Source organism: Pristiophorus japonicus, chromosome 7, assembly GCF_044704955.1.
Source record: "Pristiophorus japonicus isolate sPriJap1 chromosome 7, sPriJap1.hap1, whole genome shotgun sequence".
Lineage (NCBI taxonomy): Eukaryota > Metazoa > Chordata > Chondrichthyes > Pristiophoridae > Pristiophorus > Pristiophorus japonicus.
Window position 1 is genome coordinate 51,594,971 of NC_091983.1, and position 25,379 is coordinate 51,620,349.

The 25,379-nt window shown below is 42.0% G+C and overlaps 2 protein-coding genes across 3 annotated transcripts in view; one reads left to right on the top strand and one right to left on the bottom strand.

The window, feature by feature from the left end:
- rps7 (ribosomal protein S7) overlaps window positions 1-25,379 on the top strand; it is a 439,982-nt gene that overhangs the window by 388,198 nt on the left and 26,405 nt on the right. The gene's annotated exons all lie outside the window — the stretch shown is intronic.
- rnaseh1 (ribonuclease H1) lies at window positions 380-25,116 on the bottom strand. 2 transcript variants are annotated; one of them, XM_070884945.1, is made up of 8 exons: window positions 24,984-25,116; window positions 16,191-16,312; window positions 11,886-12,050; window positions 9,045-9,144; window positions 7,773-7,827; window positions 3,971-4,055; window positions 2,599-2,723; window positions 380-1,560 (listed from the first exon to the last, which is right to left on the bottom strand). In XM_070884945.1, the coding sequence occupies exons 1-8, from the start codon at window positions 25,076-25,078 to the stop codon at window positions 1,474-1,476; spliced, it is 834 nt and encodes a 277-aa protein (XP_070741046.1). In that variant the 5' UTR covers window positions 25,079-25,116; the 3' UTR covers window positions 380-1,473. The 2 variants fall into 2 exon arrangements, with proteins under 2 accessions (XP_070741046.1, XP_070741047.1); XM_070884946.1 differs by having other exon boundaries at window positions 25,022-25,088.

The following is a 25,379-nucleotide window of genomic DNA, read 5'->3' on the forward strand; positions in this document are numbered from 1 at the left end:
CTTCCAGTTTTACTACTATGGAATCAACTTCTAAACTTGTGCCCATAAAATGTATTGCCATGCTCTAGTTGTGTAGCAAGTATGTGTACTGGTGATCAGTGACACAGAAATAGTGGACTTTGCATAGAGATCCAACGGTCTGATTCAGATTTTAAATTCATGCTTACCCTGTTCATCTAATTAAATAAAACATAAATCTTCCCATTGTGTTATACTGGAGTCAGATGCAAGCATTATAGTCCAGAATGCAGGCCCGACTCATTAAACTATCAGGCAAGCAATTTCAGAGTACTCAAAAGTATTCTTATGTGGCAAAGAAAGTACTGTTGTACAAATTAGTTCATTGTTATTGAATAAAGAAAACACAAACACCCTAAAATCTACAAAAATTAGAAGAAAATTTATTTAATATGATTTTCATTTTACAAACTGAACAACCAACCCATGTACAAAATAGGTTAATTCTAAAACGTGACTTTTTCCTGTCCTAGTTGGTTTCTCATCATGTAATGATCAATTTTATACACAAAATCAACAGTAAACTCAACCGGTTTGTGACTGGGCTCATGTACAAGTGCATTACTGCAACAAAACAGAGCTCACAAAAATAAAACTCAATTTAAATGATCACAAAAGAAATCAAAACAGGAGGCAAATGTGTATTTAATCATTTAACAACCAAAATTTAGATTGAAACCTCATACACTGATCCAAACCAAAAAAAATTCTGCCTATTAACACTATGTACATTTAAAATATGTATGCCAATGTATGAAACCCCATTATATCGATCATGTACACTTTTACTTGCAGCTCTATAACGCAATGTGCTGGGAAAACCAACATGCTGCATTGTGGTAATGACGGAAAAGGGAAGGGAGACAAACGGGCTTAAATCCCTAAGGCTGCAATGTTGGATAGCACAGCCATATTTGATGTGGAACCCATTCACCTTCCCACAGGGAAGCAGACAGTTGGGATTAGGAAGAAGAAAAATATTCCCTAAATTTTTGCTATTTGGCCACTTTAGCCACAGCTCAAATGAGCAGTGCAAGCCGTGGAGAAAGTTGATAGAATGCCTTTTGACTGCAGATTCCATGCAGCCCAGAGTGATTGAGAAAATAAGTGCTCTATCCTCATTTAAAATAAAAAACATACTTTGAACTTTGCATTATTGGTAGTAAGCCCAGCTCACAAGCAATGCATTTTAGAAATTCAGGTATATGCCATCTACAATTTTGAATAAAAATGGCTAGAACATCAGTCCAACACATATACATGAATTCCCAATATACAATAGCATGGAGTTGGAAGATTAATAAATAGCACTGTTTGAGCCAGTGAAAGAAAGCTGTACAAAAAACAGCAGATGATTAAATAGTTTGATTTGCACAAGTTTGATATGTACACTTCAGACTTGCATCCTTGCAGAAATAATGTGTGAGCTGAAAAGTATGTTTTTGTCAGCGCTTGTTAACATGGTGGCTTGGAGGCTCCATCCTTAGCTAGACAGTCTGCTGCTTCATTTCCAGTGAAACCAGCATGACCTGGCACATGCATCTGTAAAGTAGGTAGAAAGGTGCATTACAAGTAGGCACTCTTTTATTTTAAACATCAAAAACAGTCATTTGCAGAGTCTGGTATTTCATTGGTATGTTATAATCATCTGACCATTTATCACGTGCCCCCAAGGACCAAGCACCTCACCGCTGTGTGTGCAGCAAACTGGTTGCCTCGCAAGGCAGGCCTAGATTTAGCTGTTACCACCTCCATATGTAGATACACAAAAACAAGAGCAAGCATACAGAGGGAGAAGAAAAAAAGAGGGAGCTAAGAAAGATAGGGAGATAAAGGATCAGAGTGTGATACAAGCAAAGAGCCAGATACAAGGAAAGAGGGACAGTTTTTATTTTTGTCGATGAGCAACAAGACAGATAACCAACTAGTAGCAATGTAAAAGAGTTGATAAATCTTGCATAAAATTCGTACCAACTGCAATCTCCATTAGTTGCTCATTAGCTGGATTTGAGATTTTGGAAATCCCCAAACAAGGGAAAAAAATTGCAGGGCTATGGGGAAAGGGCGGGGCAGCAGGACTAGCTGAAGTGCTCTTGCAGAGAGCCGGCACAGGCTCGACAGCCCAAATGGCCTCCTTCCATTCTGTAACTATCTATGATTCCATGAATAGGCACACATACTTGGAGAACATTTAAATTATAGTCAGAATAAAATAGTACATTAAATGGTCATAGCTGTATGCTTCTGGAAATGAGTAGCAACGATCCAGAGGATCGGAGGTTGCAAAACCTCAGCTTTAAAGCCTTTCATCTATTACATGACATTAGTTATCTGGATAGAGCACTCAAGGTCACACCAGAAGTGAAAATAATTTAAGCAATAAGTAATTTTAGTACTTTTCCTTGTAAATTAACAATATAAAAAATACAGAGTATGGATCATCTAGCAACTAGACACTTAAGAGATTTTTATGGCCAGTTTGATGGACTTTTATTAACCCCAGAGCAGAGGATAATAGGAACATAGAATTAATTCTGAATTGTTTTTCTTGGAATTTGTCCATGAAAAAAGGTTGCATACCCATTCAATATTTATACCGGAGGTCAATTTGTCAAGTCTTTCAAAGTCCTCTTTGTTGATTACTGATCCTCCAGAACTAGGCTTCCAGCCATTACTCTTCCAAGATTTGATCCATTTTGTGATACCTATTTGATAAAGAAATAAAGAGAGAACTTGCATTTCTATAGCATCTTTCACAACCTCAGGACATCCTACAGCGCTTTGCAGCTATGAAGTACTTTTGAAGTGCAGTCAATGTAAGTAACAGAGGCCAATTTGAAAACCAATCCTTTGCACCAATTCGATCTAAAAAGTGCACAGCTTCACATTACGCTTCCCAGTCTTTTCAGCAAGTCAAAAATGTGAGCCAATACATTGAGCATCAGCAGGCCATTCGACAGCATGGGGGCAGAGTATTAGCCCAATCTACAAAAGCGCATTTTCCAGCTGATATCACTGAATAGTAAGCAGAAGCAGAAACAGTCTAGTTAAAAAAAAAAGTATACATTCTCGTGATGGGTGGCATTGCTGGCTAGGCCAGCATTTATTCCCCATCCCTGGTTTCCCCGAGAAGATGGTGGCGAGCCGCCTTCTTGAACCACTGCAGTCCATGTGGTAAAGGTACTCCTGGCAATGCTGTTAAGTATTCTGACCCAATGACAGTGAAGGAATGGCAATGTATGTCCAAGTCAGGATTGAGTGCAACTTCAAGGTGATGGTATTCCCGTGCACCTGCTGTCCTTATTCTACTACGTGGTGAAGATTGTTGGTTTGGGAGATGCTACTGAAGAAGCCTTGGCGACTTGCTGCAATGCATCTTGCAGATAGTGCGACTGCAGCTACGATATGGCAGTGGTGGAAGGGTTGAATGTTTAAAGCTCGTGGATGGGATGATGATCATGTGGACTGTTGAGCTGAATTATATGAATATAATATAAAAACTAACTGTAGTCTGTGATAAAATCTGATAGCGCAATTGTAAATCCAGAGCACCAATATTGTGGTTGTAAAAAAACAAAACATGGCAATGTGCTCATCAGAAGCTAATTGTGTACAGGAACATGTAGATCAGGCAGATCTTGGGTTTGATCCACAATCTGTGCTGAGAAGCTGCTTTCGACCAGGGTTATGGAAGGGAAGTAACCTCAGCCACCTGTATTGGTGAAAGGAAAAAATGATCCACATTCCCATTCCTGGTCACCATCCAGTGATTGCTGCTGGAAATTGCATGTGCTTACGAGACAATGTTCCCCAACAGTGAACAGCTGACAGTGTGTAGGCTCACAGGTAAAGTGCGGGGGTACCATGAGTCAGTGCTTTCCGGGGGGGGGGGACGGGGGACTTGTAGAGCATAATGAAACTGTCCATCACTCTTTAGGTTCAAGCTACTCACCATTGATTGTAAACATGCTATCTGTGAAAATAACCAGTTTTTCAATATTGAGTTCCTTTGCTTGCTCAATTGCCCGACAAGCTGCCTAAAATGAAGAAAAACATTAATATAAATAGAAACATAGAAAATAGGTGCAGGAGTAGGCCATTCAGCCCTTCCAGCCTGCACCACTGTTCAATGAGTTCATGGCTGAACATGCAACTTCAGTACCCCATTCCTGCTTTCTCGCCATACCCCTTGATCCCCCTAGTAGTAAGGACTACATCTAACTCCTTTTTGAATATATTTAGTGAATTGGCCTCAACAACTTTCTGTGGTAGAGAATTCCGCAGATGCACCACTCTCTGGGTGAAGAAGTTTCTCCTCATCTCGGTCCTAAATGGCTTACCCCTTATCCTTAGACTGTGACCCCTGGTTCTGGACTTCCCCAACATTAATAAGAACATAAGAATTAGGAACAGGAGTAGGCCATCTAGCCCCTCGAGCCTGCTCCGCCATTCAACAAGATCATCGCTGATCTGGCCGTGGACTCAGCTCCACTTACCCGCCCGCTCCCCATAACCCTTAATTCCCTTATTGGTTAAAAATCTATCGATCTGTGACTTGAATACATTCAATGAGCTAGCCTCAACTGCTTCCTTGGGCAGAGAATTCCACAGATTCACAACCCTCTGGAAGAAGAAATTCCTTCTCAACTCGGTTTTAAATTGGCTCCCCCGTATTTTGAGGCTGTGCCCCCTAGTTCTAGTCTCACCGACCAGTGGAAACAACCTCTCTGCCTCTATCTTGTCTATCCCTTTCATTATTTTAAATGTTTCTATAAGATCACCCCTCATCCTTCTGAACTCCAACAAGTAAAGACCCAGTCCACTCAATCTATCATCATAAGGTAACCCCCTCATCTCCGGAATCAGCCTAGTGAATCATCTCTGTACCCCTTCCAAAGCTAGTATATCCTTCCTTAAGTAAGGTGACCAAAACTGCATGCAGTACTCCAGGTGCGGCCTCACCAATACCCTGTACAGTTGCAGCAGGACCTCCCTGCTTTTGTACTCCATCCCTTTCGCAATGAAGGCCAACATTCCATTCGCCTTCCTGATTACCTGCTGCACCTGCAAACTAATTTTTTGGGATTCATGCACAAGGACCCCCAGGTCCCTCTGCACCGCAGCATGTTGTAATTTCTCGCTTTGGAGGGGGTACAGAGATGATTCACTAGGCTGATTCCGGAGATGAGGGGGTTACCTTATGATGAAAGATTGAGTAGACTGGGTCTTTACTCATTGGAGTTCAGAAGGACGAGGGGTGATCTTATAGAAACATTTAAAATAATGAAAGGGATAGACAAGATAGAGGCAGAGAGGTTGTATCCACTGGTCAGGGAGACTAGAACTAGGGGGCACAGCCTCAAAATACGGGGGAGCCAATTTAAAACCGAGTTGAGAAGGAATTTCTTCTCCCAGAGGGTTGTGAATCTGTGGAATTCTCTGCCCAAGGAAGCAGTTGAGGCTAGCTCATTGAATGTATTCAAGTCGCAGATAGATAGATTTTTAACCAATAAGGGAATTAAGGGTTACGGGGAGCGGGCAGGTAAGTGGAGCTGAGTCCACGGCCAGATCAGCCATACTCTTGTTGAATGGCGGAGCAGGCTCGAGGGGCTAGATGGCCTACTCCTGTTCCTAATTCTTATGTTCTTATGTTCTTAAACCTTAGCCCATTCGCTTAACCTATCTAAATCTCTTTGCAGCCTCTCTATGTCCTCTACACAACCCGCTTTCCCACTAATCTTTGTGTCATCTGCAAATTTTGTTACACTACACTCTGTCCCCTCTTCCAGGTCATCTATGTATATTGTAAACAGTTGTGGTCCCAGCACCGATCCCTGTGGCACACCACTAACCACTGATTTCCAACCCAAAAAGGACCCATTTATCCCGACTCTCTGCTTTCTGTTAGTTAGCCAATTCTCGATCCATGCTAATACATTTCCTCTGACTCCGCGTACCTTTATCTTCTGCAGTAACCTTTTGTGTGGCACCTTATCGAATGCCTTTTGGAAATCTAAATACACCACATCCATCGGTACACCTCTATCCACCATGCTCGTTATATCCTCAAAGAATTTCTGTAAATTAGTTACACATGATTTCCCCTTTATGAATCCATGTTGCGTCTGCTTGATTGCACTATTCCTATCTCGATGTCCCGCTATTTCTTCCTTAATGATAGCTTCAAGCATTTTCCCCACTAAACTAACCGGCCTATAGTTACCTGCCTTTTTTAAACAGAGGCGTTACATTAGCTGCTTTCCAATCTGATGGCACCTCCCCAGAGTCCAGAGAATTTTGGTAGATTATAACGAATGCATCTGCTATAACTACCGCCATCTCTTTTAATACCCTGGGATGCATTTCATCAGGACCAGGGGACTTGTCTACCTTGAGTCCCATTAGCCTGTCCAGCACTACCCCCCTAGTGATCGTGATTGTCTCAAGGTCCTCCCTTCCCACATTCCGGTGACCAGCAATTTTTGGCATGGTTTTTGTGTCTTCCACTGTGAAGACCGAAGCAAAATAATTGTTTAAGGTCTCAGCCATTTCCACATTTCCCATTATTAAATCCCCCTTCTCATCTTCTAAGGGACCAACATTTACTTTAGTCACTCTTTTCCGTTTTATATCGGTAAAAGCTTTTACTATCTGTTTTTATATGTTTTGCGCAAGTTTACTTTCGTAATGTATCTTCCCCTTCTTTATTGCTTTCTTAGTCATTCTTTGCTGTTGTTTAAAATTTTCCCAATCTTCTAGTTTCCCACTAACCTTGGCCACCTGATACGCATTGGTTTTTAATTTGATACTCTCCTTTATTTCCTTGGTTATCCACGGCTGGTTATCCCTTCTCTTACCGCCCTTCTTTTTCACTGGAATATATTTTTGTTGAGCACTATGAAAGAGCTCCTTAAAAGTCCTCCAATGTTCCTTAATTGTGCCACCGTTTAGTCTGTGTTCCCAGTCTACTTTAGCCAATTCTGCCCTCATCCCACTATAGTCCCCTTTGTTTAAGCATAGTACGTTCGTTTGAGACACTACTTCCTCACCCTCAATCTGTATTACAAATTCAACCATACTGTGATCACTCATTCTGAGAGGATCTTTTACTAGGAGATCGTTTATTATTCCTGTCTCATTACACAGGACCAGATCTAAGATAGCTTGCTCCCTTGTAGGTTCTGTAACATACTGTTCTAAGAAACAATCCCGTATGCATTCTATGAATTCCTCCTCAAGGAATTATGGTAATAGAACAAGCAATTATGGTAACTTTTAGCCATGATCATATTGAATGGTGGTGCAGGCTCAAAGGGCCGAATGGCCTACTCCTGCATCTATTTTCTGTGTTTTTAATGTTTAGTTCAAATATTGCTTGTGAAGAAATGTTCGACAGCAGTGCAGGTTTACAAATTCCAGTTTCATGTTGTGGTTAAGAAGTAGTCCGAGAACTGTTCAGTCATCAACATAAATTCTTAAGAAAGAAAGACTTTGATTTATGTAGCACCTTTCACGACCATCGGACGTCTCAAAGTGCTTTACAATCAAGTACTTTTGGAGTGTAGTCACTGTTGTAATGTCGGAGATGCGGTAGCCAATCTGCACACAAGCAAGCTCCCACAAACAGCAATGTGATAATGAAAAATGATAGAACAGATGCAATTGCTTAATACAAACTTGTGTGCACTTCTTTATGCACAGGCAAGACTCATCAACATTTTGGGTATATTTTTTTTTCCATACAAAATACTTACAACTATTTCTGCCCTTTGGTTGGTCTGTCTTCCTGAAAGTCTTTCACTTAGATTTCTGAGAAAAAAAGTGTTAAAAACAGGACAGTAAAAAAAAAAAGCAGCACTTTTAAAAAAAAAAAAAAAAAAATCCCCCACAATACCAAATTCCTGATCTCTGTTACATTACCATGGGAAAGTTAAGTTCTTTCCCCATGGGGCGGGGGGGGGGGGGGTGGCAGAAAAAGGCTAATGGATCACAGGATTTTGGAAACGTGAAATGGGGGACATAAGATATTGCAGATCATCACTTAGCTTTGCAGTCAGAATGCAAAAGAACATTTACTGACTTTTAAGCATCGCAAATCTCAGGTTTGTTCTGGAGAGGGTAATGCTTTAAGTTATTTTATCCCCCTTTCCATAGCTGTCTAATATTTGCACGGCATCATCCATGCTACCAAAGCTCCCAGAAGGCACCCAAATGAACCCCAAAAAGCCCTTGGCCTTCACTCAGTGCTGCATCTCAAAAAAGCAGCTAAGCCTGGGGAACTCTGTAATGTTGGAGAATTGTTAGCACTAGTTAAGTCCCATCACTCCACAGTACAATGGTGTTCTAACACGCTGCCTTAATGACTCAGTTACTATTTATTTTACATCGCAATCAGATAGACTGGCATTGCTCATGGCGAGTCGGTGATTCAGAAGATATAATACTTTGTAAAAAAAAAGGGATGCAATACCATGTGGCCTATATTTTTCAGGGTCAGTGTCTTAAAGTGACTGACTAAGTCAAATTCTGTTTTTATTTCATGGCATTTCAGGATTTTTACAGCTGTTTTCAGATTTAATGTTATGATTTGGCCAATTTCACTGAAAATCCCAAGTCAGTGGTCTTTATTAATGTACATTGCTTTACCTATATATTTAATTTTTATCTCCAGTGTGAGGCATGAGTTTTGACAGCACTGCAGGGGAGGGGGAGCAGTCTCTGGCATGGAAATACTGGGGTGGGGTTAGGGATCTATCACTATTGTAGAAAGGCCTAAAATGTGTCAGGACTGGGGAACGGTCTAGCAATTAAAGTCGGCTGTCATAGCTGAACCAAAATTACTACAATAAAAATTATCCCAGCAGGTTGAACACTCATTTAAAACTGCATTATAGTAGAGAAACTACATAATGGAAAAACAAGCATAGTAATAAAATGTTCACTCACAAATCATTACAATTTCAATTGATTGTTTTTGAAGTGAATTTGCTATTTTTTTCAAATTTAAAAGAAATCCTATTACTTACAGGGAATGACCAGGTCCCCAGTACACCCCGATTCCAGCTCGAGCTCGGTTCTGCCCATTACCATGACAGCAGCCATCTGTGTAAACTGCAACAGCATCTCCTGAACAAAGAAGCAGAAACACTTGGATCTTGATCACAACAATGACGCCTGAAGAACAGATCAGTATTATAAATGAATGAATCCCTTAAGAAAATTCTTACAGCCAAAGAGCAGTTGAACTCTGAAAACAGTTACTATTTTCAAACCAAGGAAGTCATCATTATTTAGCTGCACCCTGGTATTACTTTCCTCCTAGTCCTTGAACTGAAGTCCAGTGAGTTTACCATGTGCCTAATCCATAACTCAACAACTTGCAATTAGATCGTTGATGTAGAAAACGTCTCAAAGTGTTTCACGGAAGCGTATTAAAAATAAAAGGATGCTGAGCCAAAGAATAAAATACTAGGAGGGGTTTTAAGCAATGTCTTAAAGGAAGAGAGGGGAGGTGGAAGGGTTTTGGGCAGGAATTCCACAGCATGGGGTCTAGGCGGGTGAAAGCAGCTAGAGGAGGTTACAGAGATAATGAGGCCTGAGGAAATGAAGGGATTTAAACACACGGATGCGAATTTAAATGTTGAGACATTGGGCGATCACGAACCAATGTAGGTGAGCAAGGACAGGGTCAATGGGTGAGTGAGATTACACCAGTGTTTAATGCAGTCACTGCACTTTATAATTTGACACAAACACCAAATGAAAAGGGTTGCATTACCCTCAAAATAGAGAACATTTAAATCAAGTTATAAATATTTTACGCGGTTGAAAATGGTGACCACAGCAATTGTCTCAATGAACATGCTAGTCCAGTTATTGCAAATCAATCCTCAAGTATCAGCTTCTTGGTACAGCTTACTACTTGTGTACTAATGTTAAATGTATTTGAGCTCGATAGGAAATCAAAATAGTTAACTCTGAAGAATTTTGTATTCTAGGTTACATACAGAAGGCTCAAGAATCACGCAAGAGGACAGTAAAGCTAGAGATAAAAAGTAACAAAATTATTTTTATTGTTTTCCCTTTCTTCTCTATTTCCCCATTTCATTTTAGATTCTTCTTCTGTGCATTCACTAAGCTTACTCTTTCCATCTGCCTACAACCCACATTCCATTTTCAATGCCAGGTTCCTTCTCCTTCGCAGAAAATCCATCCGATTGGATGTTTTTTCAGGCAATGATGGGGAAATTACTAAAGTTTGAAATAATTTAGCCAGTAAATTAGCCAGTGGATGTAGTAGATTTGGATTTCCAAAAGGCATTCAATAAGGTGCCACATAAAAGGTTATTTCACAAGATAAGGGCACATGGGATTGGAGGTAATGTATTAATTAGCATGGATAGAGGATTGGTTAACGGACAGAAAACAGAGAGTAGGGATAAACGGGTCTTCTTCAGGTTGGCAGGCTGTAACTAGTGGGGTGCCACAAGGATCAGTGCTGGAGCCTCAGCTATTTACAATCTATAATAATGACCAAGATGAAGGGACCAAGTGTAATGTATCCAGGTTTGCTAACGATACAAAGCTAGGTGGGACCGTAAGCTATGAGGAGAACACAAAGCGTCTGCAAACGGATGTATATAGACTAAGTGAGTGGGTAGTAAGGTGGCAGATGGAGAATATAAGGAAATGTGAGGTTATTCAGAAAAACAGAATTTTATTTAAATGGTGAGAAACTTTTAAATGTTAGTGTTCAGAGAGATTTGCATATCCTTCTGCAAGAAACACAGAAAGCGAGCATGCAGGTACAGCAAGCAATAAGGAAGACAAATGGCATATTGTCCTTTATTGCAAGGGGGTTGGAGTATAAGAGTAAGGAAGTCTTGCTACAATTGTACAGGACTTTGGTGAGACCACATCTGGAATACTGTGCACAGTTTCGGTCTCCTTATCTAAGGAAGGATATACTTGCCTTGGAGGCGGTACAACGAAGGTTCACTGGATTGATTCCTGGGAGAAGGCTGTCTTATGATGAGAGATTTTGTAAAATGGGCCTACACTCTGGAGTTTAGAAGAGTGAGAGGTGATCTAATTTAAACACACAAGATTCTGAAGGGGATTGACAGGGTAGATGCTGAGGTTGTTTCCCCTGGCTGGAGTGTCTAGAACTAGGGGGGCACAGTCTAAGGGTAAGGGGTAGGCCATTTAAGACCGAGATGAGGAGGAACTTCTTCACTCAGAAGGTTGTGAATCTTTGGAATTCTCTGCCCCAGAGGGCTGTGGATGCTGAGTCTCTGAATATATTCGAGGCTAAGATAGATAGATTTTGGGAGTCTAGGGGAATCAAGGGATATGGAGATCAGGCGGGAAAGTGGAGTTGAGGTCGGTGATCAGCCATGATCTTATTGAATGTCGGAGCAGGCTCAAGGGGCTGTAGGGACTACTCCTGCTCCTATTTCTTATGTTCTTAAAGTAACAGGTCATACGCTTTTCATAATCTTCAGATAACAGTGGAAAGTAAGGAGCACTGGACAAAGTAATTCATTGACAGCCTAAGCAGGAAATATCGAAACAAGCTCCAATTAATGGAATCCAAGAAGGGAGGAGGGGGAACAAGTACATTAATAAAAACAAATTTGTAATTTTCAATGCCCATGTGCTTAAAAGAAATTGAAAATTAATTTATTCCCTTGGATATTTATCTTCGTATTCTTAAATAGTCAAAGCCAACTAAAAATACAGCTCTCAATATTGTATACAATAAACCATTCACCTATACTATTAACAAAAAAGACTGACGTTTTATTCAGAATATTTTAGTCATTTTAAGTTAAATATCAGGAATAATAAGAAATACTTTTGCCTACCCATGTAAGTAAACTTCTGTCCTGAGTCACTGACTAACTTTGTACTTCTGAACCGTTTTGTGCACGGTTCATCATCAGCATCAGAGGAATTGTGTGAACGTTTTTCCCCACCACAGTTCTGTGGTTTAGACTCTTCAGCAGCAGACCTGCTTTGGCCACTACATTCTAAAGCAAAGTTTTAAATGGTTAGCTCTGTTGCAATTGAATTAAAATATGCAGATTTAGAGATATGATTCTCCAGAGATAAAATTTGGTTGTAAAGTAAAAACAAGTTTCAGGGAAATTAAGAGGTGGCATATTATTTGGAGACCGTGTACATTCAGAAAATCTATCACATCTGATGAAAGTACTCAAGAGTTTTCAGTTTCAGGAAGATGACGACATAAGGAAGAGTAGGCAGAATCTGGCACATCTGCCTATGCCTCAACCTCTACTTTATCATCACTAAATAAGTGACGAAGTGGATTCCCAAATAAGTGTGCACCAAATCAGGAAGGCCCCAAGCTCAAAGTAGCAGACTTCAGCCACGGTTACAAGTGGCACTAAAATTTACCTCAGTGCCCATGCAGGAAGAGATGAGAGAGAGAAAAGCAAAATTAGCCAGGGTTTGCATTTTGGGTCGCTATTCAGCAACCCCTGCTGTCCACTGTGCATGTATAGACATTGAGCTTGGCTGTGATGTCCCCACGACCAAACGGGCTGCTATCATTCATTGTCAAAAGCTCAATGTTGAATAATAGTCACTTGCGCAAAGTAGTGGAGGCCACCAAGAAAAATGTCCCCCATCAAAGAGTCAACACCTACAGAAAGGGGGAAGGAGTAAAATACTGATACCATTTTTTTTAAATTACGAGATTTAGGTTAAACCTAGATAAGAAAAACTGGACCATGTTAGGTAATTCATTCTTATCAAATGGGTTCCAAGCACATCCAAACTGGGTTCACTCAACAACTATACCAAATTGATCTGCACAACTATCATAAATATCATTGTACTATTATTTTGAAGTTCACAGAAAGGTAATCAAAATAATTAAGTGGAGTACATTTACAGTTAAATTTATTTTGCCATTATTAACACTGCATATTTTGGTGGGGCCAATGCTGGAGGTCAAGGGCAGGCGCACCCCTCCCCAGCACTTCTACTGTGCCTGTGGATCCCTCGACCCTCCCCCCAGTTATTAACAAGGGCCCCCCCAAATACCCTTTCATTCATAATATCGGACCTCTACACACTGACCACACAACCTTCTACTGAATTACCGATTCAGTCAGTTCAGATTTGTTAATAAACAGCTCTTAAAACAAACCAATGTTTCTCTTCTACAAGAGCAATTCCGTATAGCAGAAAACAACAATTAACCTCAGCTCCAAAGCGTACTTTGAGACTTTGCAAATCACTCATGGGTTTCCATGCATTTCTGACAGTACTACAACTGGAAAAATTTCAATGTTAAATAAATATCACTATTTTCACTTTTAAATTTCCCACAAATGTCTGAGCAGTATTCATTGCGTGAAATAATCTTTACACTCTTTTCTGATTTTTCTTCTGATAATCTGCCAAAGTTCCCTCGATTGAGGAACCATTCCTTTAGATTGGAAATTACACATGTCACTCCACTATTTAAGAAAAGGTGAGATAGCAAAACCAGGGAATGATAGGCCAGTTAGCCTCGCATCTATTTTTGGGAAATTACGAGAGTCTATAATTAAGGAGTAACTGAACACCGTGAAAATTTTCAGCGAGAGAGAACGAGCCAGCATGGATTTGTAAAGGATAAGTCATGCCTGATGTTCCTGATTGAATTATTTGAAAAGGTGACTAAAGCATTGGATAGGGGAATGTCTATGGATGTTATTTATTTGGACTTCCAGAAAGCATTCAATAAAATCCCTCATAAGAGACTGTTAGCTAAAGTTGAAGTTCATGGAAATGAAGGAAAATTATTAACCTAGCTCGGAAATTGGTCGAGCGGCAGGAGAGAAATATTAGGAATAATGGGCTGGTACTCTAATTGGCAGGATGTGACGAGTGGTGTCCCATAGGGATTGGTTATGGGGTCTCAAACTATTCACTATATTTATTAACGACTTAGATAATGGGATAGGGAGCCACATATCCAAGTTTGCCAATGACACAAAGATGGGGCGGTATTTCAAGCAGTGTAGATGGAAGCATGAAATTACAAAGAGATATTAATAGATTAAGTGACTGGTGAAAACAGTGGCAAATGGATTTCATTCTTAAAATATTAAGCGATATGGGGCAAAGGAATTGGGTCACAGATCAGCCATGACCTCATTGAATGGTGGAACAGGCTTGAAGAGCTAAATGGCCTACTCCTGTTCCTATAGTATATTTTATTGTATTCTACGCATGAAAATACCCAACTACATACTTTGGTGAAACAGACAATTTGGAGAAAGGACCAGGGACCATTTGGGTGTTACCCACTGAAAATAATTTGTTTCTATTCTCTTCTGAAGGCTGGGGTATGGTTCCCCAGACACTAGACACCCTTTCCAGTGTCTCAGCAATGTAGTGTTATGCAAAGTTACATTCCTTTCCTTCTTTTATCCTTTTTAGCATTTATATACATCAATGTTGATTAGCAGACTGCTGGCATGCTACTGCAAAGGCGGCAGCTGAAGGAAGTTTAAAAGGTTTTGGACTACTCTCTGCAGGATTTCCAATATTTGCAGGTTGTCAAAAATATCAAGAACGAGACACCTTTGAGGTTTTAAAAATTTCAAGCACTATTCAGTCATGTGCCCTTATAAAAGCCAGGCGGCAGAAGTCCTTTGACAAGCTATTTTCAAACAGAATTACAACTGCAGTGGAATCACATCTTGATCTGAAAATTTTCATGCTTAATGTGTATTTTTTTTTAAACAACCTGCTATGAAGTTAATTTTCCGTATGCCACATCACACTCCAGAGTTTACAGTCACTGCACAATATAATCATGTGCAAGACATTCAGGATCAGCAGCAGGATTTCTAAAATATGTTACAAAAACAAAACATATCCGCTGACCAATTGTCCTTATATTTAAAACAAGGTTAAAAATCATGTATTACTCAACCAGCATGCTCCCCAACTACTTCAGCTACCTCATCTTTCTTCTTCAGACCACATTTCCCTGTGTTAAATACAGACTACAAACCAGGAAAAACTTAAGTATCTCATTGTTCATCCCAGTTCCTCACTAGGGACTCAATTTTCCCCAGTATTTGCGCTGTTTTTTTTTGGAGTACGCTGCTTTTTCTGGCCTAACTTAAAAATCCCCAGTTTCCCCAATCAATCTGCACCAGGGTAACTCACTTAGTTACATTTTTTTAAGGTAAGTTTTTTTTTCTCAAAAAGAGCCATTACCAACCACCTACACCAATTCTTGTCATTTAGGCAACTTTGGCCAGCTGATAGTTACTCAATTTCTACTTAGGCCAGCGTGTGTGGCCTCGCGGGAAAACCCTTGCGGAGAGTTAAAGAAATCGGCGCAGGTAAGTGCAGCAGATACCTGGACAGCAGCAGCAGGACAGGTAAGAGAGAAGGGGAGAGAGAGATGGGGGGGGGGGGGGAGGGGGGGGGAAAGAGAGAGAGAGAGAGGGTGGGGGGAGCCTTTCCGGTGTAGTTATGTGTGGGGACTGGGAGGGAGACCACTCGGCCAGGGCTGGGGGCGGGAGAATGCACCAGCGGGAGAAGGCACCGGCAGGCCCTTCGGCCAGGGCTAGGGGCAGGAGAACACACCGGCAGGAGAATCGAACTGGTGGAGACCGAGAATGGGATTGGACCGGCAAGCCCTTCCGGCAGGGTTGGAGGCAAGTTGCTATTATGTGTTTTTCAATTCTTTTAATTGTTGGGAGCTGGTTGTATGCTTCACTTTTCAGCCTCAGCTCACATTGTGTCCCTGGTTACTATGGCAGCCCGATCTTTTTGGTGCAGATTAAGGCTCCACCCCGAAAACTAAAGGTTGGGTTACGCCTCGCCAAAATGAAGAAATCCAACGGGGAAACTTTAGAATATTTTTTTTTTGGCGTACTTGGGCCCCAAATAAATCGGGCGTAACTCTTCAAGTACTCTTAAAGAAAAATGCTTTGGGGAAAATTGAGCCCTAGATTACAGTTATTCCTTCAAAGCCTTTACACTTCTACATATTTCAACTGTTTTAAATTTAATTCTCCATGCTTCTTCCAAAGAAAGGTTAATGTCAGTTTTTAACTTTCTTTTGCCGTGTTTAATATAACTCTTCTGTTAAAAAGTCACCCACTTTGTTATATATTCAAATATATATGCTTTACCTGTTGAGGCAGGTTGTGAACTTGAAGCCGTAGTACCTACAAAAGACCATGCATCTTCTTCAGTAGCAAACTTCTTGAAACTGGCACAGGGAAATTTGTCTACTTGTTTTTTACATTCATCCCTAAGAGGAAAAAGTGCACCATTTGAGAGGAACAAAATGCCCCTAATTCTTTATTATTTTATAAAATTCATTAATTCTTAATTGATAAAGCCCTGGGATAAAGCTAAAGCATCAAAACAATCTACACTGGGCTGGGTAACACTCACCTTTGGAACTTCGACTAAAATTCATCCTAAATTGATGGCATTATAGTTCATCCTTCTTATAGCTTAAAGGGGATGGAAAAATTACAATGCACACATTACACCCTCATCTGTATCTACAATATACTAAAAAATATTTACTTCAGCACACATCACCTGTCAACTTTCTTTAATTATAAATTCTGTCCACTGTTATAATAGAAACTGCCCATGTAAACTTTCCAGGCTGTAAGTACACCATCCTGCCAGGTTAGATGCTGCAGTACAGTCAGTGGCAGGAGGGTGTAATTACAGCCTGCAAGTTTCCTTATAAATATATTTGGAAATATATAAAAACAAAGACGAAATGACATCAACACACTGGTCCAATTATTCTCCACCTTCTAACCCACTCTACCTGAAGATTGCACTTGATTTGGACTTTGTGCAGCACATGGGAGATCAATTTGTTTTTTTAAATTCAAAGTATCTCCCATTAGATGTATTATTTTAATTCTACATAAACTTTATCTTCCAGAGACCTACAGTTCTCTTCCCATGATGTAATTACACCCGCTCCTGCCTCTTGTGTCAATTAGTCTAAACAACAGCCTACTCCTACTTCTTATGTTCTTAGGCAAGGAGGATGGTTCCTCTGGCTGGGGAGTCGAGAACCAGGGGTCACAGTCTCAGAAGAAGGAGATGGCCATTTAGGACTGAGATGAGAAGAAACTTCTTCAGAGGATGGTGAATCTTTGGATTTCTCTACCCCGGAGGGCTGTCTGTGGAGGCTCAGTCGTTGAGTATATTCAAGACAGAGATCGGTAGATTTTTGGATATTAAGAGAATCAAGGGATATGGGGATAATGCAGGAAAGTGGAGTTGAGGTAGAAGATCAGCCATGATTGAATGGCGGAGCAGGCTTGAGGGGCCGAATGGCCAATCCTGCTCCTAATTCTTATGTTCTTAAACAGAGTTAATGTTTCAGGTCAATGACCTTTGGTCAGAACATATGATGATAAGAAATAGGAGCAGGAGTAGGCCATTTGGCCCCTCGAGCCTGCTCTGCCATTCAATATCATGGCTGATCTGATCATGGACTCAGCTCCACTTTCCCGTCCGCTCACCATAACCCTTTACTCCCTTATTGCTCAAAGATCTGTCTATCTCCACCTTAAATATATTCAATGACCCAGCCTCCACAGCTCTCTGGGGCAGACTGGTCTATAGTTTCCTGCTTTTTGTCTGCCTCCTTTTTTAAAATAGGGGCATTACATTTGCGGTTTGCCAATCCGCTGGGATCACCCCAGAATCCAGAGAATTTTGGTAATTACAACTAATGCATCCACTATCCCTGCAGCTTCTTCTTTTAAGACCCAAGGATGTAATCCTATTTACAATCTATATTAATAACTTGGAAGAAGGGATTGAGTGTAACGTAGACAAGTTTGCTGACAATACAAAGATGGGAGGAAAAGTAGTGTTAGAGGAGGACACAAAAAATTAGCAAAAGGACATAGACAGGCTAAGTGGGTGGGCAAAAATTTGGCAGATGGAGTATAATGTCAGTAAGTGTGAGGTCATGCACTTTGGCAGAAAAAAATCAAAGAGCAAGTTATTATTTAAATGGAGAAAGATTGCAAAGTGCCACAGTACAATGGGACCTGGGGGTACTTGTGCATGAAACACAAAAAGATAGTATGCAGGTACAGCAAGTGATCAGAAAGGCCAATGGTATCTTGGCCTTTATTGCAAAGGGGATGGAGTTTAAAAGTAGGGAAGTCTTGCTATAGTTGTACAGGGTATTGGTGAGGCCACACCTGGAATACTGCGTGCAGTATTGGTTTCCATATTTATGAAAGGATATACTTGCTTTGGAGGCAGTTCAGAGAAGGTTCACTAGGTTAATTCCAGGAATTAGGGGGTTGACTTTTGAGGAAAGGTTGAGTAGGTTGGGCCACTACTCATTGGAATTCAGAAGAATGAGAGGTGATCTTATAGAAACATATAAGATTATGAGGGGGCTTGACAAGGTGGATGCAGAGAGGATGTTTCCATTGATGGGGGAGACTAGAACTAGAGGGCACGATCTTAGAATAAGGGGCCACCCATTTAAAACTGAGATGAGGAGAAATTTCTTCTAATAGAGTGTTATAAATCTGTGGAATTCACTGCATTAGAGAGATGTGGATGCTGGGAAATTGAATAAATTTAAGACAGAAATAGATAGTTTCTTAAACAATAAGGGATTAAGGGGTTTATGGGGAGTGGGCGAGGAAGTGGAGCGGAGTCCCTGATCAGATCAGCCATGATCTTATTGAATGGCGGAGCAGGATTGAGGGGCCGTATGGCCTACTCCTGTTCCGATTTCTTATGTTTTTATCAGATCCAAGGGACTTGTCCACCTTTAGTCCCATTATTTTACCAAATACTACTTCATTAGTGATAGTATTAAGTTCCTCACTTCCTATAGCCCCTTGATTATCCACTATTGGGATGTTTTGAGTGTCTTCTACCATGAAGACCCGATACAAAATACAACATTCAGGAAGGATAGAATAAAAGGAAAAGGAGGTGGGGTAGCATTGCTTGTTAAATTTTTTGAGGATGTTTCCAGTAGAGTGGATAAGGGAGAACCAGTTGATGTGGTATATTTGGACTTTCAGAAGGTGTTCGACAAGGTCCCACACAAGAGATTGATGTGCAAAGTTAGAGCACATGGGATTGGGGGTAGTGTACTGACATGAATTGAGAACTGGTTGTCAGACAGGAAGCAAAGAGTAGGAGTAAATGGGTACTTTTCAGAATGGCAGGCAGTGACTAGTGGGGTACCGCAAGGTTCTGTGCTGGGGCCCCAGCTGTTTACACTGTACATTAATGATTTAGATGAGGGGATTAAATGTAGTATCTCCAAATTTGCGGATGACACTAAGTTGGGTGGCAGTGTGAGCTGCGAGGAGGATGCTGTGAGGCTGCAGAGCGACTTGGATAGGTTAGGTGAGTGGGCAAATGCATGGCAGATGAAGTATAATGTGGATAAATGTGAGGTTATCCACTTTGGTGGTAAAAACAGAGAGACAGACTATTATCTGAATGGTGACAGATTAGGAAAAGGGGAGGTGCAAAGAGACCTGGGTGTCATGGTACATCAGTCATTGAAGGTTGGCATGCAGGTGCAGCAGGCGGTTAAGAAAGCAAATGGCATGTTGGCCTTCATAGCAAGGGGATTTGAGTACAGGGGCAGGGAGGTGTTGCTCCAGTTGTACAGGGCATTGGTGAGGCCACACCTGGAGTATTGTGTACAGTTTTGGTCTCCTAACCTGAGGAAGGACATTCTTGCTATTGAGGGAGTGCAGCGAAGGTTCACCAGACTGATTCCCGGGATGGCGGGACTGACCTATCAAGAAAGACTGGATCAACTGGGCTTGTATTCACTGGAGTTCAGAAGAATGAGAGGGGACCTCATAGAAACATTTAAAATTCTGACGGGGTTAGACAGGTTAGATGCAGGAAGAATGTTCCCAATGTTGGGGAAGTCCAGAACCAGAGGTCACAGTCTAAGGATAAGGGGTAAGCCATTTAGGACAGAGATGCGGAGGAACTTCTTCACCCAGAGAGTGGTGAACCTGTGGAATTCTCTACCACAGAAAGTTGTTGAGGCCAATTCACTAAATATATTCAAAAAGGAGTTAGATGAGGTCCTTACTACTAGGGGGATCAAGGGGTATGGCGAGAAAGCAGGAATGGGGTACTGAAGTTGAATGTTCAGCCATGAACTCATTGAATGGCGGTGCAGGCTAGAAGGGCCGAATGGCCTACTCCTGCACCTATTTTCTATGTTTCTATGTTTTCTAAAGAGGAGATTAATGCAATAGTTAGGAAGGACATTAGCTTGGATGATGTGGAATCTATATGGGTAGAGCTGCAGAACACCAAAGGGCAAAAAACATTAGTGGGAGTTGTGTACAGACCTCCAAACAGTAGTAGTGATATTGGAGAGGGCATCAAACAGGAAATTAGGAGTGCATGTAATAAAGGTGCAGCAGTTATCATGGGTGACTTTAATATGCATATAGATTGGGCTAACCAAACTGGAAACAATACGGTGGAGGAGAATTTCCTGGAGTGCATAAGGGATGGTTTTCTAAACCAATATGTCGAGGAACCAACGAGGGGGGAGGCCATCTTAGACTGGGTGTTGTGTAATGTGAGAGGATTAATTAGCAATCTCGTTGTGCGAGGCCCCTTGGGTAAGAGTGACCATAATATGGTGGAATTCTACATTAGGATAGAGAATGAAACAGTTAATTCAGAGACCATGGTCCAGAACTTAAAGAAGGGTAACTTTGAAGGTATGAGGCGTGAATTGGCTAGGATAGATTGGCGAATGATACTTAAGGGATTGACTGTGGATGGGCAATGGCAGACATTTAGAGACCGCATGGATGAACTACAACAATTGTACATCCCTGTCTGGCGTAAAAATAAAAAAGGGAAGGTGGCTCAACCGTGGCTATCAAGGGAAATCAGGGATAGTATTAAAGCCAAGGAAGTGGCATACAAATTGGCCAGAAATAGCAGTGAACCCAGGGACTGGGAGACATTTAGAACTCAGCAGAGGAGGACAAAGGGTTTGATTAGGGCAGGGAATATAGAGTACGAGAAGAAGCTTGCAGGGAACATTAAGATGGACTGCAAAAGCTTCTATAGATATGTAAAGAGAAAAAGGTTAGTAAAGACAAACGTAGGTCCCCTGCAGTCAGAATCAGGGGAAGTCATAACGGGGAACAAAGAAATGGCGGACCAATTAAACAAGTACTTTGGTTCGGTATTCACTAAGGAGGACACAAACAACCTTCCGGATATAAAAGAGGTCAGAGGGTCCAGTAAGAAGGAGGAACTGAGGGAAATCCTTATTAAATTGTGTTGGGGAAATTGATGGGGTTGGGGAAATTGATGGGATTGAAGGCCGATAAATCCCCAGAGCCTGATGGACTGCATCCCAGAGTACTTAAGGAGGTGGCCTTGGAAATAGCGGATGCATTGACAGTCATTTTCCAACATTCCATCGACTCTGGATCAGTTCCTATGGAGTGGAGGGTAGCCAATGTAACCCCACTTTTTAAAAAAGGAGGGAAGAGAGAAAACAGGGAATTATAGACCGGTCAGCCTGACATCGGTAGTGGGTAAAATGATGGAATCAATTATTACGGATGTCATAGCAGCGCATTTGGAAAGAGGTGACATGATAGGTCCAAGTCAGCATGGATTTGTGAAAGGGAAATCATGCTTGACAAATCTTCTGGAACTTTTTGAGGATGTTTCCAGTAGAGTGGACAAGGGAGAAGCAGTTGATGTGGTGTATTTGGACTTTCAGAAGGCTTTCAACAGTCCCACACAGGAGATTAATGTGCAAAGTTAAAGCACATGGGATTGGGGGTAGTGTGCTGACGTGGATTGAGAACTGGTTGGCAGACAGGAAGCAAAGAGTAGGAGTAAATGGGTACTTTTCAGGTTGGCAGGCAGTGACTGGAGGAGTACCGCAAGATTCTGTGCTGGGGCCCCAGCTGTTTACATTGTACATTAATGATTTAGATGAGGGGATTAAATGTAGTATCTCCAAATTTGCGGATGACACGAAGTTGGGTGGCAGTGTGAGCTGCGAGGAGGATGCTATGAGGCTGCAGAGTGACTTGGATAGGTTAGGTGAGTGGGCAAATGCATGGCAGATGAAGTATAATGTGGATAAACGTGAGGTTATCCACTTTGGTGGTAAAAACAGAGAGACAGACTATTATCTGAATGGTGACAGATAGGAAAAGGGGAGGCGCAACGAGACCTGGGTGTCATGGTACATCAGTCATTGAAGGTTGGCATGCAGGTACAGCAGGCGGTTAAGAAAGCAAATGGCATGTTGGCCTTCATTGCGAGGGGATTTGAGTACAGGGGCAGGGAGGTGTTACTGCAGTTGTACAGGGCTTGGTGAGGCCACACCTGGATTATTGTGTACAGTTTTGGTCTCCTAACTTGAGGAAGGACATTCTTGCTGTTGAGAGTGTGCAGCGAAGCTTCACCAGACTGATTCCCGGGATGGCGGGACTGACATATCAAGAAAGACTGGATCAACTGGTCTTGTATTCACTGGAGTTCAGAAGAATGAGAGGGGATCTCATAGAAACGTTTAAAATTCTGATGGGTTTAGACAGGTTAGATGCAGGAAGAATGTTCCCAATGTTGGTGAAGTCCAGAACCAGGGGTCACAGTCTAAGGATAAGGGGTAAGCCATTTCGGACCGAGATGAGGAGAAACTTCTTCACCCAGAGAGTGGTGAACCTGTGGAATTCTCTACCACAGAAAGTTGTTGAGGCCAATTCACTAAATATATTCAAAAAGGAGTTAGATGTTGTCCTTACTACTACGGGGACCAAGGGGTATGGCGAGAAAGCGGGAATGGGATACTGAAGTTCCATGTTTAGCCATGAATTCATTGAATGGCGGTGCAAGCTCGAAGGGCCGAATGGCCTACTCCTGCACATATTTTCTATTTGTTCAACGCCTCCGCCATTTCCCTGTTCCCCGTTAGTTCCCCAGTCTCATCCTCCAGTGGAGCAACATTTACTTTAGCCGCCCTTTTACATAAGAACATAAGAATTAGGAACAGGAGTAGGCCATCTAGCCCCTCGAGCCTGCTCCGCCATTCAACAAGATCATGGCTGATCTGGCCGTGTACTCAGCTCCACTTACCCGCCCGCTCCCCGTAACCCTAATTCCCTTATTGGTTAAAAATCTATCTATCTGTGACTTGAATACATTCAATGAGCTAGCCTCAACTGCTTCCTTGGGCAGAGAATTCCACAGATTCACAACCCTCTGGGAGAAGAAATTCCTTCTCAACTCGGTTTTAAATTGGCTCCCCCGTATTTTGAGGCTGTGCCCCTAGTTCTAGTCTCCCCGACCAGTGGAAACAACCTCTCTGCCTCTATCTTGTCTATCCCTTTCATTATTTTAAATGTTTCTATAAGATCACCCCTCATCCTTCTGAACTCCAACGAGTAAAGACCCAGTCCACTCAATCTATCATCATAAGGTAACCCCCTCATCTCCGGAATCAGCCTAGTAAATCGTCTCTGTACCCCCTCCAAAGCTAGTATATTCTTCCTTAAGTAAGGTGACCAAAACTGCACGCAGTACTCCAGGTGCGGCCTCACCAAAATCTTTTCAGTTGCAGCAGGACCTCCCTGCTTTTGTACTCCATCCCTCTCGCAATGAAGGCCAACATTCCATTCGCCTTCCTGATTACCTGCAAACTAATCTTTTGGGAATCATGCACAAGGACGCCAGGTCCCTCTGCACCGCAGCATGTTGTAATTTCTCCCCATTCAAATCATATTCCCTTTTATTGTTTTTTTTCCCCCCAAAGTGGATGACCTCACACTTTCCGACATTGTATTCCATCTGCCAAACCTTAGCCCATTCGCTTAACCTATCTAAATCTCTTTGCAGCCTCTCGGTGTCCTCTACACAACCCGCTTTCCCACTAATCTTTGTGTCATCTGCAAATTTTGTTACACTACTCTGTCCCCTCTTCCAGGTCATCTATGTATATTGTAAACAGTTGTGGTCCCATCACCGATCCCTGTGGCACACCGATTTCCAACCCGAAAAGGACCCATTTATCCCGACTCCTTGCTTCCTGTTAGCCAGCCAATTCTCGATCCATGCGAATACATTTCCTCTGACTCCGCGTACCTTTATCTTCTGCAGTAACCTTTTGTGTGACACCTTATCGAATGCCTTTTAGAAATCTAAATACACCACATCCATCGGTACACCTCTATCCACCATGCTCGTTATATCCTCAAAGAATTCCAGTAAATTAGTTAAACATGATTTCCCCTTCATAAATCCATGTTGCGTCTGCTTGATTGCACTATTCCTATATAGATGTCCCGCTATTTCTTCCTTAATGATAGTTTCAAGCATTTTCCCCACTACAGATATTAAACTAACTGGCCTATAGTTACCTGCCTTTTGTCTGCCCCCTTTTCCTTTATATGTACCTGTAGAAACCCTTGCATCGGTTTTTATATTTTGTGCTAGTTTACTTTCATAATCTATCTTCCCCTTCTATCATTTTTTTTAGTCATTCTTTGCTGGCTTTTTAAAAATGTCCCAATCCTCTGGCCTCCCACTGGTCTTGACCACATTGTATGTTGTTGTTTTCAATTCGAAACCATCCTTTAGTTATCCATGATTGGTTATCCCTGAAACGTTAACTCTGTTTCTCTCTCCACGAATACTGCCGGACCGGCTAAGAATGTCCAGCATTTTATTTTTCTATTTCAGATTTCCAGCATTCGCAGTATTTTGCTTTTGTGTTGACCGGGAATCAGTGGTGGATCCCTCACCCCGGAGCACTGAGGCCAAGTGTAACCCCCGATAGCTGAGACCAGACAACTCAGCACAGGCCAGGGATACAAACCTGGGACGGAGGTACTCTCTCACTCACACACTTACTCACTTACTCACTCACTCTCTCTCTCTCTCACCAGGTTGCGTACACTCCGGGGCTCCTCCCGACCCTCACCGCATAGTGAAACGTTCCCTTCATCCCGACCGACAGCGCTGCGATCAGCCGCCACATCCAGCTGCCGCCCCAGGCGCCCCCTTTACCAGGCCCGCCCCTTTGTCGAGCCCGGGCCTCTTGATTGGCTGCGAGGAGCCTGCACGCTGCGGGCAATGGGGTTACTCCGACTTCTGACTGGACAACACCGACGTCAATCAGATGACGTTAGCTACCTGATTTCCCCGCCCAGTCCATTCCGCTGTCAACTTCCGTTGTTTTTTGAATGGAGACACGCCCTGTGCCACACTGCCACCCGCAGGCGGGGAAGAGTCAGCGCGCCTTTTAATCTACGCATGCGTAACCCCAGCGCACAATTGTT